Below are 14282 nucleotides of genomic sequence, written 5' to 3'. Positions count from 1 at the left end.
TGGTTCTTAGGTCACTTACTGCTCATGTAACAAGAGCCTTCTTATCAGGTTCTTATGTCAGCTAGACCTCTGCTTAAACAACAACAAAAAATATTTTCATTGAGTAGAATGCCTGTGTTCCAATTCTTGGGTATTTGCAGAAGAGTTTGTCTCTTATCTGGCATTCATTTAAAAAAAATTCTTCGTTAGGAAGCTATAGATGCTAAATAAATTGCTGCTGGCCCTAAAACAATGCCTGTACATTTAACATCTACCTAGGTGATAGGAAGACCAAAAAGATCAACTTATATTAGTCAGCCAATTAAACTGTTTCATTCTTAAGGAATCAAACCAATATATTAGAGAGAAAATGGTAAAAAGTAACCAAAGACATGTAAGTTTGATAACTCCTGGGAAGAGGTTGGGAATAATTCATTCTGAGACCATAGCACATAAGCACTGAACAATCATATTACAAATACACAGCACCTTATTTGCTTTTCCACATATAAAATGAGACTTCAAATGTATAAAACCCATTAGGTGAGATTGTATCTAGTTAATTTTCACAGCCTCACAGTAGAGTAGAAAATCAAATGCTTGAGAATTAGATCAAGTGTATCACAACATTCCTATTATTTGGGACCTCAGCAGTATCATCAAATGGTCAAAATAAAATTAGCTTTTAAAAATATAAAAGAACTTAGTTGTATTATATTGTTTCCTTTAGCCCAGCTTTCTCATCCACATCTCGGCAATGAGAGTCAACACTCTTTGAAACAATGGTCAATGCTTTAAAAGGAAGATTTAAATGTCCCTCAAAAGCATCAGATAATTACCTAAGCCAGAAGCAAGATGTTAGACTAGGCAGACTAATGATGTGATCTAGGATGGTAATTCCCATGGTTCTTAAGGAGCACAAACATCAATCATTTAATAAATACGTGGTTTCCATTGGACTCCAGACTGGGTAAAAAAAAAGGAAAATCTTAGCAGTGAGAAAATTGCCCAAGTTTTCCTGGCATATCAATATGCATGTCCCTTACAGCAAGGCTATGTCTAACATAACACATTTCTAATCTTTCTTTCAAATTCTGTTATATTAATTAATGCCAGAATAAACACCAGAGGGGGAAATCTACATAACTGGGCAACAGAGTGATGGGTTCAAACAAGATTCCACAACTCTGCTTCAAATTTTGAAAAAGTATAGGAGAGTTTACTTTTTGACAGTAGTATTTTATGCTGTCTTTTTGAAAAAATTATTAAAGGGGCACCTGCATGGCCCAGCTGGTAGAGCAAGTGACTCTCTATCTCAAGATTGTGAGTTCAAGCCTCACGTTAGGCATAGAGTTTAATTTTTTTAAATAATTTTAGAAAATGATACTATAGCTGAATTTCTACCTTCCATAATTGTGTTGTACCTGAGAAGTTACCACCTGACTGTCTCAATTGGTTAAACAATTACCTAAATCTTACCAGCTGAGAGATTTTGTTTTTTTAATTATCATATGGTGGTTTTTTTTCTTCTTTTGGTGCTCATTTACCTGGAGTTCAATAATGTATCCACTGTCAAGATATAAAACAATTCCTTTATGCCTCCAAACTCCCTGTGCTATACCGCTGTAGTAATATTCTCACCATGCCCATATCTTTGCCAACTCCTGACCTCTTCATTGGCTTTATAGTTTTCTCTTTTCCAGAATATCACATAGTTGAAATCATACCGTATGTAGCCTTTTCATACCGGCATCTCTCACTCCCACAGGTCTTTGAGAATTATCTATCTTACATGTAATAATATCAATATATGTCAATAGTTTGTTCCTTTTTACTTCTAAGTAGTATTCTATTGTACAGATATACCATGGCTTGTTTATCTATGCCAATGTTGAATGACATTGGATTGTTTGCAGCTTTTGACCACCACAAATAAAGCTGTTTTGAACATTTGTCTATAGGATTTAGTGTGAACATAAATTTTCATTTCTCTAGGGTAAGTGATCAGAAGCAGGATTGCTCAGGAATATGTTAAGTACATGTATAACTTTATTAAAAAAAATTGCCAAACTCTTTTCCAGAATATCTCTGTAATTTTGCTCCTACCAACAGTGTATGAGAGTTCCATTTGTTCCACATCTCCCCCAGCACTTGGTACTCTAGGCTGACAGTTTCAGTATAAGAATAATAAAATGGCTTTATTAAAAAAAAACTTTATCAACTGTTATATAAACTATATCAACTTTATCAACTGTGCTTAATATAAAGCAACTAGTTCTCCAACTAAGAAATAGCATTATTTCCCAATAAATTGTTTTGTAGAAAGTGCTTTGATATCGAATATTTGAAACCATAATACAATGTTGTATTCAAATAATAAGATCATCTAAAACTGTGTTAAGTAATTTGTTAGGAGACCAATTCCCTGAACTACTTGTTTAATTCTTTTTTTGTGTCTATGGTAACTATAAAAATGGATTCCATGCTTTTGGGGCTGCTACAAGGACCAGAACCACAGTCATTAGTTTCACAAATATTTGGTAAGAGCTATTAGCCTAGGAATAATATCCTAGGAGTAGTTATAGATATGACAGACTTGGTATCTGTCCTCATCTTATAAATATATATAAAATAACTAACTGCATGAGTAGTCAACCTAAAGATCTACATAGGAAACATTATCTGAAGATGTTTTAGGAGAACTTGGTCTTGGTTTGATCAGGGTCAGGTACTCACCCACAGGAGACTGTGCTTTAATCCAAATAATGAAATTAACAAGTGTTTCTGATAAATTAATATTTATTAGAGACTAAGAAATTAATATACATTAGAAACTAACTGAACAAAGCCCTTCAATTGCAAGATTCTGGAAAAAGCAGAACTAGAATACAAACAGAAAGAAAACTATGATAGTTTAAAATATCAAACCTCTTTTGATAAATGGAGAGAACATTTTTAAAGAATTTTATTTATTAATTTATTTTAGGGGGAGACAGGGAGAGGGACAAGCAGACTCCAGGCTGAGCATGGAGCCCAATACAGGGCTTGCTTGATCCCACAATGCTGAGATCATGGTCTGAGCCAAAACCAAAAGTCAGATGCCCGACTGATTAAGCCATCCAGGTGCCCCTGGAGAGAGCATTTTAATGTCATTGATAGCTAAAACTTAATTCTCCCCTCTACTGAAAAGTGTCATCAGACTCTATCTCCCTCCCCCCACCTTCTTTCTCTGAATGTTCTCTCCTTGCCTAGATTCTCCATTTCTATCTCATTATTAAGGATCATACCAGGGTTCTTATTCTCTAACTCCTTTGATTGCTGGCTCTGGATCAGATCTGCATCTTCCCAGTGTTAGATGACAGCCAGCCCATGAGGGACCGCATTTGTCCCCATCTCAGATTTCCTAGCACCTTTGCTGGGCCATCTAGAGAGGGAACCAGATATTAAGAGCTCATTTGTGATTCACTGAGGAAAGGATAATATGCCAGAACCATTCTCTCACATGCACTTAACATTGCTCCGTTGGGTAAAATGCAACCTGAAAGTCCTGTGAAATTGGCGGGGAATTGAAAACCTCATGCTTATAAGAAGGCTGAGTTGCTTCCTAAGGGTTAGGCAAGTAACTCAGAGCTCTACTGCTAACAGGATTCTTCAGAAATGAAGCCGCCTGAACATAGTCAGTTCACTGTAATTGATTGCATACAGTTTTATTACATAACTGATGGTTTTAAACCCCCAGCCAATTAGTTTGTCAAACATAGGTTAAATTCTTGACTGGTTTATTCAAACTAAATTTAGGCAGGATTTACAATAAACCCATCTTATCCAGGCAGTGGAAAATGCACTCTCTTAACCAGTGAAATTAGCAAGGACTTCCCCGGAAACAAAAAAGGAAAAAGAGAAGTTTCACTAAAATGCTAACCTTAAATAGCCAAGGCATAAACTCTAGGTTTCATTTTACCTTATGCAATTCCTTTGCTACATAGTTAACTGATTTTGAGAACTTTAAAAATATTTGTATGGTTGATGTCATTGGTAATGCTGCTTTTAAAGTGATTAAATTAAAAGTAAGCAAAAACCCACCCATTTGGCCTAATGTGTTAATTCAGAGGCATCTCTTAGGCTGAGTTATCACCTCTAGTTCTTCACAGATTTCACCAACTTCTAATGTTTGGCAGAAAGTTAAATCTGATGATTCTAGCATTTATTTCTGAGCATATCTCTCATAGTTCAGCCCAGTCATTTAAACTAATCTTCATTATAAATATGTGTTACATTGAATTTTTAGGATTCCATTAATTAAAATTCTAATAGCATAAGGTAAAGTGTTTTCCTAACACTGAGCAGCTAGAGAAATAAATCAATTAACCACTTTTTATGAAATACCCATTATGCATTCAGCTCTATGCCAAGTCAAATAAGGTAGAAAAGAAGGGTCAGACAGAAATGTAGGTGAGAAGCAGAATTCAAGATTTCAATGACCAGGCTAGTGTTATAAGGTTACATTAGGGAAATTTTTACAGACTAGTTGTTTCTTAAGCTTAGAAAGTATTTTATAGAAGAGAAGTCAGAAAATCTTTCCTGTAAGTATTTTAGGCTTTGCAGACAGAGGCAAAATTGTGAATATTATATGCATACTTATATAATAAGAAAGAAAACAGATTTCCACAATTTTTATTGATGAGATTCAAAGCTTGTTTCAGATTTACATATCTCAGAGAATGTAATTAGTAAAGTAATGGTTATATATTTTATCTTCTAAAACCTCAATGAAAAAAAAAATAAAAGCTCAATGAAGAATAGAGATTTCAAATTTAGCAAATTTTCTCTGGGACCAAGAATTATCAGAAATTCATTCTTTTTGCTTGGAGCTGCCTTTGATTAAATAGGTATCAAAGTAATACTTTGATACCTATCAATAGGTATCAAAGAAATACTTACTATAATTCTTGTGGAATTTGTGCTAGCTGATGAGGACATGAAGAGAAATGGCCCCATAACTTCAAAGCACTAAAATTCGAGGGGAGACAAATAGATAAAATACTATAATGTCATATAATGTGTGCAGCAATGAAAGTAGGTATATAGTGCTACATAAAAATTTATATAAAGTGCTTCATAAACACAGATGGAGGCTTATGAAAATATTGCTGAAAGTTTTTCTAAAAATGTATATTTCTTCCTTGCAGTCTTAGTAATAAAGACATTGAACCTTCAGAATATTTGATTAAGAATTACAGTTTTGCTTCTGAATAACCTTTCTGACCCATTTTCTTTGTTTAACTTCACAGAGGTAGACATTCCAGGTGATTTGCTCGAATTGGAAGGGACAATGAAGATAGAATCAAGAAGTTATTTTATTTGGGTTTTTTTTTGAAGTTATTTTGTTTGTGATTTTATTGTGATACCTGTCAGAGCAAGCTTTCTTTCTTACTGGCAATTAAGATTCTGATTATTTGAGAACTCTAACTAGTGGAAAATTTCCCTCTAGAAGTTTCAAAAATTAAAATGAGAATTTATAAGAACAAACAAACAAAAGTCCAGATCATTCACTATAAATCCAAGCCAGAAGAAAGAGGGAGAAAGTTTTAATAGTATCTTTTTTATCTTTCAAAGCAACAACATACAACAGGCAATAAACCACCAAGCCACACACTTGTTTTAAAATTCAGAAGGAAACCAAAGTCTACTATCTCCTTTCTCCTGGGGAGGCCTGTGGTAAAATATTACCTACCATTGGGCAACATGCCTGATTGATGAAGTATTGAAGACTCTTTCAAAACTAAAGGTTCACCTTTGGTTTTAAATCCTGGAAAGCTTATCTGGCAATAGACATAAAGAGAAGGGTCTAGCAGTTAAGATGCAATGCTGTTTCTGAGGAATAGAGGCTATTCATATCTCTGTTCTGATGGTCCTAGTTTGGAGGGTGCCTGGGACATCTCTGAAGTTATTTGTACCTCAGAGTCAGGCTAGTCCAACCAATCTTGATGAGAGGCAGTAGTAACCAGGTGAGAAACGATACATGGTCTGCCTTTCTTTATCCTTCCCGACATGAGCTTTAGTCACACCTACAGAAAGGGAATTCACTCCACAATCCCTTCTAGCATGGAGTCTATTTTCTAGATAAGTAGATAAGACACAGTCATGAAACTAAGAGAATGGTCCAGAAGGACATGCTGTCCAGAGGTTGTACTGTGAAAGGAGGTGGTGCCTGAAAGAGGAAGCTAGAGTTTTGTGAAGGTGGTTAGATCACAAAGCACATCAGATGTTATGTTAATAAACCAAGATTTTATTCTGGAAAATAAAGGGAATCAGGTTAGCAGGTTTACAAACGTTACTAACATCAGGTTAGCAAACGTTTACAGATCAGATTTGCATTTTAGAAAAAGCACTTCTTCCTTGTGCAAATTTTAGAATTATAGAGGTTTAAAATAGTAAAATGAACAGCATTTACTCCTCTAGCTCAGATAAAGGCTCACACCAAGGCAGTAGTGAGAAAATAGGCAGCTATTAAGGAGAGAGATTTAGCATGTTTTGGGGACTGCATAAGGGAAGCCACATTAAAAGGCAAAGTAGCCAAGAATGACTACTAATTTGGGAGATTGGATATGGGGTGGAGGTGGAAGATAAGGTATTCTAAAATGGGTAGATGGAGATATCTGATAGGTAGTTGGATAGTCAGGTGTGGAAGGGAGGTGAGCCTTGAATAGAGGTAGAGATTTGGGACCCTGGAGTCAGAAGTCAGGGCACTGATAAGGTCAGAATGGGGAAAAAAGAGGAAAAGAAGGTGATTATTGACAAAACGTTAGTGATCACTAACATTAGAGATATGAATAGAAGAAGACTCAGATGGTGAATATGAGGGGGAGGCAATACATAGCCAGAGGTAGCTCCAAAATTTCCATTCAACAGGATCCATATCAGCAATCAGGTCAGAAAGGGGCCTGAATATTTGTTTGCATAGTACTTGATATACGAATTGAGAAAACCCAGTAACCCATATCAAGAAACAAGGAATGCTGCTGGACATTATGTTTCCCCACCCCTACTCCCAACCCTGGGTTCAGTAGTTCCTCTAAAACTGAGAAGTTGGAGAACCAGGGGAGCACATTCCCTTGCCAAGAAACATAAAGAGGATGGGATTTTAAGAATCAGGGATCAGACTCAGAGTCAAATTCAGCAGATCATATACATAAGAAAACATCTGATCAATTTGTTGGTGTTTGCCAGGGCAATTTTCATGAAGTAATGGGGGAAGAAGTGACAATAAGTGGGTGAAGATGAAATGATAAGTAAGATAGAGTCAATGAGGGCAGGCTTCTTTTTGAAGATGTTCAACTATGAAGAAATGAAAAATATGGTAGTAACCATGGCGGATGCCGAGTCAAGGGGCCTCAAGAATAGTTTGAAGACACAAGGAGAGAGCCTGCCTCAGAGCTAGTGCTTGGAATGCCATGTGACAGGCCTGTACTGCCCACAGCACAAGCTCACGGCTGCCTTTTTCCAGAAAATGCCTCTCCTGCAGGGCCCCATTTCCATCTAAAAGTCTGCTAGGAAAGAATCCTCTGGATGAGCCTTGAAGACTTTTTCCTAGTAGCAATTTTCTATTACAGTGCAAATACCTAAGTGACAACTGGAAATGAGGCCAGGATAGACGCTTAAAGTAGAAAGAGGAAGTAAGAAGGAAAAAGCCAAAGAAAATCTTTGCCTACCTCATAGTTTTTGCCCGAGTTGGCCCCAGATGCAGGCACTAGTAATGCCAGAAAATTACATGTGTTCTGTAATGGGCAGAGAACACTTAACCACAGATGTTGTTGAGCTGAAATTATCCTCCACATCCTACATACAGGGAGGCATCATACATAGATTATCAATCTCTAAGAATAAAAATTCAATTTAAAAAAAGTAATACTAATTTGCATCAAAATGAAATCTCTCAAGAGATATAGATGGTGCCTAAAATTGTTAAATGCCCCAGGGTCAAACTTATAGGAATCAATTGCAATTTTCCCTCATTACAATCACAGAAGTGATGTAAGGATATGAGGAAATCTAAATCTGACAGTGGTTACTAGGTGAAACCTAGTACCTTTTGAAAGGTAGCAGCATATGCCTCACAAAAAAATGCCACTCTGGCATATCAGTTATTTCAAGCTGAAGACAATTGAGAAATAACAGAAATTTAAAAAGCTCTCTGCATTCCCTCTTTTCACCTAAAGATAAGAGATATATCTGCCTCCTTTCTACCAGGAAGGATTGAAGTTAATCATCTGAGACTCTAGACACCCCCATCAGCCTAGAGATTATACCAGAGGAATCCACATATTAAATTTTACTATGTAACCCTTGCCTGCCATTAATTTCTCCATATATTTGCCTCCCACGATTTGCCACCTCTAGAAACTCAAAGTCTCTTTATTTTATCTTGCTATTTTTCCACACAATTAGTGTTCTTTGCTAACATGCTATATAAGCTCAAGTTCTAACCACTCTTGAGTTACTCATCACTGAGTCTTCCACGTATATAGGTGATGTACATGTTGGTAGACTTGTTTTTTTTTTCTTGTTAATCTGTCTTATGTTGGTCTAATTTGTTGGATCCCTGCCCATGAACCTAAGATAGATAGAAAATTTCCCTCCCCTACACATTCCTCTCTTAATTCCTTCAAAAATTGAAACAACTCACTTACATTTGTGTCTGTTGTGTCTGCTATCCCCATCCCAAGTTCTCCTTCTTTGGATCCTTGTTTTGTTTTCTCATATACTGAAAGAAGGTCATATACAATTTATGTATGTACAATGTATAAATGTCCCTATGTACACATGAGCAACTAGAAAAAATACCTTTAACCTATATAAGAGCTACTGCAGCCCCAAGAAGGACCTTCCATTCCACTTGCATTTGATTGTCCTTTCTTATCCCTATGAAGGACAAGTTCAAAAACCATCTATAAATCCTATGTCACTCCAGGATTGGTCTATATTGGTAGAAAATATATAGCATGGCCAGTAAAAGAGGGAGGAGAAGGAAGAAGAGGAGGAGCATGTAGAGGAAGAGTAGCAAATGGAATAGATGGAAGAAAATTCATTTAAACACCAAAAACCACTTTCTAGATATTCAATTACGACACTCCTCTTCAGGCTCTAACTTCTGTCCCATTTTATCACCTATCCATTCATGCCTTTTCTCTATAGTCCCATCCTTGGCCAGACACTTATATGAAATGCCTAGAAAAATGTGAATCTGATTCTCCTATGAAATAAAAATTAATTTCACTTCAATTCTTTGAAAGTCAAGGAAGTACTACTACCTTTTATATATGAGATTGCCTTTCTCAAAAGCAACAGTTGAGCCTAGGACCCTAGCTTGTGGGTCTGACCCATGGCTAAGTTACTATAAGTAGAATTATTATTATCAAAATTATTGCAAAGAATCTGAGAATTCATGTGTTAACCAAGCACTGTGTAGACTGGAAAAGTAGTATTTGACACACAGATTCCCACTTTTTAAAAAATTTGCATAGCTGTATGGTGATTACTAAAGTATGTTCATTTAAAAGATTTGCTGAATATATAGGAGCTTTATGTCAATGTGTGTTTTTCCAATATTAATAGAGAATTAAGAAATGATTACTATTGTGACAGTGTCATAAGTTTTTGACATTGATGGTGGAGGCATTCTCCCAGTTAAAAAGATTAGGAGTCACAGTAAGGAAGAATATTGAACTGTAAATTCTGCCTGAAAGAAAAAAAAAAAAAAAGAGCAGCATCTTCATGCATCCTTTCTGCTTTCTATTGCTTCCTTTGAGATGTTCCTATTTCTGTATAAGGCCACCTCTAGCCCAAAGGGCTATGCTCTGAATCCTACATCCTTCTGGTTTCTCATACAACTTTGCTCCTGTACCCTAACATTATGTCCTTTGACTTTTTCTCATGCACATTAAAACATGTTCAAGACCTCCCTTATTTTAGCAAACCCCATCCTCATTCCTAAATCCAGATTTAGCTACCATCCTATTTTCTTTTTTTCCCTCCAATGTTTCAACCTGCTGGGCTTCTTGATACAAGGTTTTACTTTCACTATCTCTATGTACTCTCACTCTTTGATCCAGAAGAGTTCAGTCTTCTCTGAAACTGCTTGTATTAAGATCACCAATGAAGTCTGTGTTAATAGATCCAATAATTTCTTCTCAAATCTTATTTTGTTTTCCCTAGTTGTAGTATTTTATACTAGCACCATTCCACCCATCTTGAAATGCTTCCATTCCTTGAATTTAGTTCTCTACAATATCCCAATTTTCCTCCCACAGGTCTGTCTATTCCTCCTTGTATGCTTTGTGAGATCTTCCTTGCCTAGCCATTCCTTCAACATTGGGAAGCTCTTCTTATTCTATATACGTGGTTTCACTAAGTTCTGTGGTCTTGGTTCCCACCTATATGATGATCTTCAAATCTCTGACCTCTCATGTAAACAGCAGAGCCATATATCTAACTCATTAGATATCATCACTTGGATATCTAACATATACCTCATATTTAGCATGTCTAAAACTACATTCTTATTTTCCAAACCTGCTCTTTCTCCAGGGTGCATTTTTGGTTAAGTTTGCCACTAGACACCTAGTTGTTTAACTCATAGTTTAAGAAAGAACCTGGAAGTCATCCTTGCCTCTCCCTCATCCCCTATACTCAATCAATCAACGAATCCAGCCAATTTCACCTCACAAATCTCACTAAACCCATATATTTGTCATTTTATCATCCCTGTCTATGCTGCTTCATTATCTCTCCTTTGGACTTTTGCCACCATACTAGACTCCTTGCTATTTCTCTTGCCCTCATGCAGATCTAATCATGATGCATGCGCCTTCATGTAAAATCCTCTGTAAATCTGTCTAGATCACCAGGATCTAGGCCTAAAATCCTTAACATGGATTATAAAACATTCTACAAACAGAACTCTCACATCTCAGTGTCACCTTGGGCCATTCTCAGCCAGGCTGTGTTTCTCTTGATCCTTTAAAAGCACAATATAATCTCTGCGCTTTTGCACATATTACTGCTCCATCTGATATCCTTCTTCCTATGCTGTATCTGGCTAACTCATTCATTCATACTTCACACTAAAGCTTACATGTCACTTGCTCCAGAAAGCTTTCCTGATCTCCTAGATAAGGCATTGACAAACTATGGCCCATGGGCCAAATTTTCCCCTGGCTTGTTTGGTTATAGGCCTCAAGCTAAGAATGGTTTTAAAACTTTTGAAGGATTTTACTTAAAAGAAAAAGAGGAGGAAAAGGAAGATAAGGAAGAGGAGGAAAGAGACCATATATGGCCCTTAAAGCCTGAAATAGTGAAAACCTAGCATATTTACTAGGCCCTTTGCAGAAAAGTTTGCTAAGACCTGCCTTATATTGTCAGCTGAGGGCCCCCTACTGTGTGCTCCCTTGATACCCTGGACTTCCTCAGTTACCACACTCATGCTTTACTGCAATTATTTAATATCTCCATCTCAAACTAGTCTCCACGCTTGACAAAGTCAGGTACCATGTTGTTTATCATACTATATCCCCAAATGTCATACATGGTAGATTCCCAGGAAACATTGGAGAAGAGCCAAAATGAAAATGAAAATAAATGACAGCTTCCATATTACTGTGTCTATAAATAGGCCACAGAAGTACTTTCAGGGGCATATAATTGGGACAACCATACATCCTTGTGCTGTCAGGACAATGATGATTTATACCTGTCATCTCAGCAAAATTATTAGTAGTTCCCTCTTTCCCTCTCAAAAGCATCCCACTTTGGAAGAAGATAGGATACTTGGGGATACATCACAGGTCCTACTCCCTGGGAAAGGAAGGCTTCCTAAAACCACTGGAGCAGAAATTACAGTGTCTTTTGTATCAAAGTGTAGAGCTCTTCATATGGGGAAAAGAATCCTTGTAACACCATGTTCAGAATCCAGAAAAATATTAGTGAAATACTGAGCTTGTGGAACATCATGATTAAAATAGGCTTTTGTTCACTGACCTGGAGATGTGCCTATTTTTTTCCAGCGTAATCACTGTGTGAAAACACATCCCATATTGTAAATAACAAATGTTGGGAAATCAATCCATCTTGAATTTGGAGCACTCAGTAGAATTACATTTGATGAACATATTTACAAGGTCTTTTCTCGTCCATGCTATATACAGGTGAGTCACTTTGGGAGGGGGCATGACTGGGAAATTAGATATTCTGGCTAATAAAAATGTAGGAATGATAAAATTAGTTAATTTGGATTACAAAATTTAAGAATTGAAATTAATAATGGTCTAGTTCAAGTTCACCACCCTTATTTCATGGAGGGCAAGGGAAGTAAATATTCCTGCAGTGTATCAGGCTCCTTTGGAATCAGTAACAGGTCTGTTTAAATTTTTTCCCGTGAATTTAAATAAAATTAAACATACCTAAAACAAAATATCTTTTTACATTGTACTCCTTTTTTTAATAATTTAGAATAACTTTGGGATCTTCATGCCTGAGAGTCATCTTAAAGAATGTTAGTTTGTACTACACTTCCCATACAGGAATCATACCTATCCAATGAAAGATATGAACCCTACATCTCTTCAAAATTTCCTATTCACTTCTCTAAATGGTGTTTTGCCACCACAGTCTGACCCGCAGACTAGGCTCCTCAAATATATGTTTAATATTAATACTATTAAATATCAACGATAGAATTTATTGAATATGTGCAATGTACCAGGCACTAAGCTTATGTGATTTACTTACTCATCACAACAACCAGATAAATGCCATTAATTAAAAAATGAGAAAATTGGAGCTAGGAGAAAATGACTTGCCCCAGATATACAGCTGGGAAGTAATCCAGGTGGAGCCTCAACTCATATCTTTCTGAATTGACTCTGAGCCACAACCCTATAATTACCATTTCTTGGGGACGCTTTTGTTGGGTAACTCTGTATGCCACGTCAAATCTCCATGATGTCAACTCTTTCTCCAGCTACTGACATGGCTCTCAGTTCTACGCAGGAGAAATCTAAAGAGAGATCTACTTGCCTTCTGCATCTGGGTGTCTCTGATACTACTGCATGATGAACCACCTTGCATTCACACATGTATAACCAGAAAGTATTTGAGTTGGGGCTACTTTTGACCAATCAGAGACATGAACTTTGTCTTGAGCCTTTTCTCTTTGTCCATGGTTAATATTGAGACACATTTCATAAGTTCTCAGAAGGTCTCACAAGATCAAGTAGCTCCTGTAGGCATCTTGAGTTGCTTTCTCTCTTTTGTTTCATTACTGCTGCCCCTCACATTCGTTCCCTGGAATCACTTCCCAAATAAATAACCTTTGTCTCAAGCTTTGCTTTCAGAGGCATCCAGGATAAGAAGGGGCCATTTCCCTCACCATCTGAAACCATCTTGTCTCTACTCCTGAGCTTTATATCACTAATATGCAACAGCTAACATACTTTATCTGAAGAGGAAATCCCTTGTCTCTGATGGACCTGACTTCTTCATTTCCTGTGAATAGCAGAGCTATCTGCATCTGTAGGGTCTCAGGACAGCATTGAGAATATTTGTCTACCTCTGCTGGAAGCCCTTCTGATTAGTCAGGCTCCTTGAGTTGGAAACATAAGGATTTATAATGAAAAAGAATCACACAGTAAAAACAGAAAGAATGAAAAGAAAACAAACCAATAAAGAACCTATCCTATCATAACATTTGAGGTTCTGGTATTTGCTGGCTTTGGAGGGAGTTCAAAATAAATGAAAGAAATGTGTATTTTATTAAATGCTAATATTTAGAAGATGTGGGGGGGGAGGAAAGATAAATGCTTCCAATCATATTTGCAAATATGAGGCATCTCCTAGTTCCTTCAAAATGGTTAGATGTTTTCCTTGTATTTGAGCCACCTACTCAGTTTTGGAAGTAATGCCTGGGACAAGCAGAAAATTGTGTGAGGAGTAGCAAATTTGCACAAGCATCCAACCAACAGAGATGGGCACTGCACTGTGCTCTCAGCCTGGACTGTAATACAATAACCAGATTTTTCTAGCCAAACTGCAGCTGCCCATCCGACTTCCTCCACAGGAAGAGCCTATTGCTTCTGACCCCACATAGATCTGCCTATAAAAAATTCTATCCTTTCCTTACAACATCTGCTATTGTTAACATGATCTCTGTTTGTCTTGAAGTATAAATAGGCCCCAAATTTCAAGAGTTCAAAATACACTGAACCATAACAGCATAGCTTCTTCCTTTTCTTCTTGGTAAGAGTCTT

At 36.8% G+C, this 14282-nt stretch overlaps 1 protein-coding gene across 14 annotated transcripts in view; it reads right to left on the bottom strand.

The window, feature by feature from the left end:
* Nucleotides 1-14282, bottom strand: part of PKHD1 (PKHD1 ciliary IPT domain containing fibrocystin/polyductin) — a 477526-nt gene that overhangs the window by 77919 nt on the left and 385325 nt on the right. Inside the window, exon 63 of one of the 14 annotated variants that reach the window (XM_041771612.1) lies at nt 4967-4989. The exons of 12 other annotated variants lie outside the window; for them this stretch is intronic. In XM_041771612.1, the coding sequence (XP_041627546.1) occupies nt 4982-4989 (8 nt within the window). In that variant the 3' untranslated portion in view covers nt 4967-4981. Of the gene's footprint in view, nt 1-4966; nt 4990-5053; nt 8744-14282 lie in introns of those variants that run through there. One more of the 14 variants, XM_041771592.1, reaches the window with a different exon arrangement.

This window comes from Vulpes lagopus, chromosome 1, assembly GCF_018345385.1.
Source record: "Vulpes lagopus strain Blue_001 chromosome 1, ASM1834538v1, whole genome shotgun sequence".
In the NCBI taxonomy this organism is placed as follows: Eukaryota; Metazoa; Chordata; class Mammalia; order Carnivora; family Canidae; genus Vulpes; species Vulpes lagopus.
The sequence above is the reverse complement of the archived record's forward strand: the minus strand, read 5'-3'. Positions and strand labels throughout refer to the sequence as shown.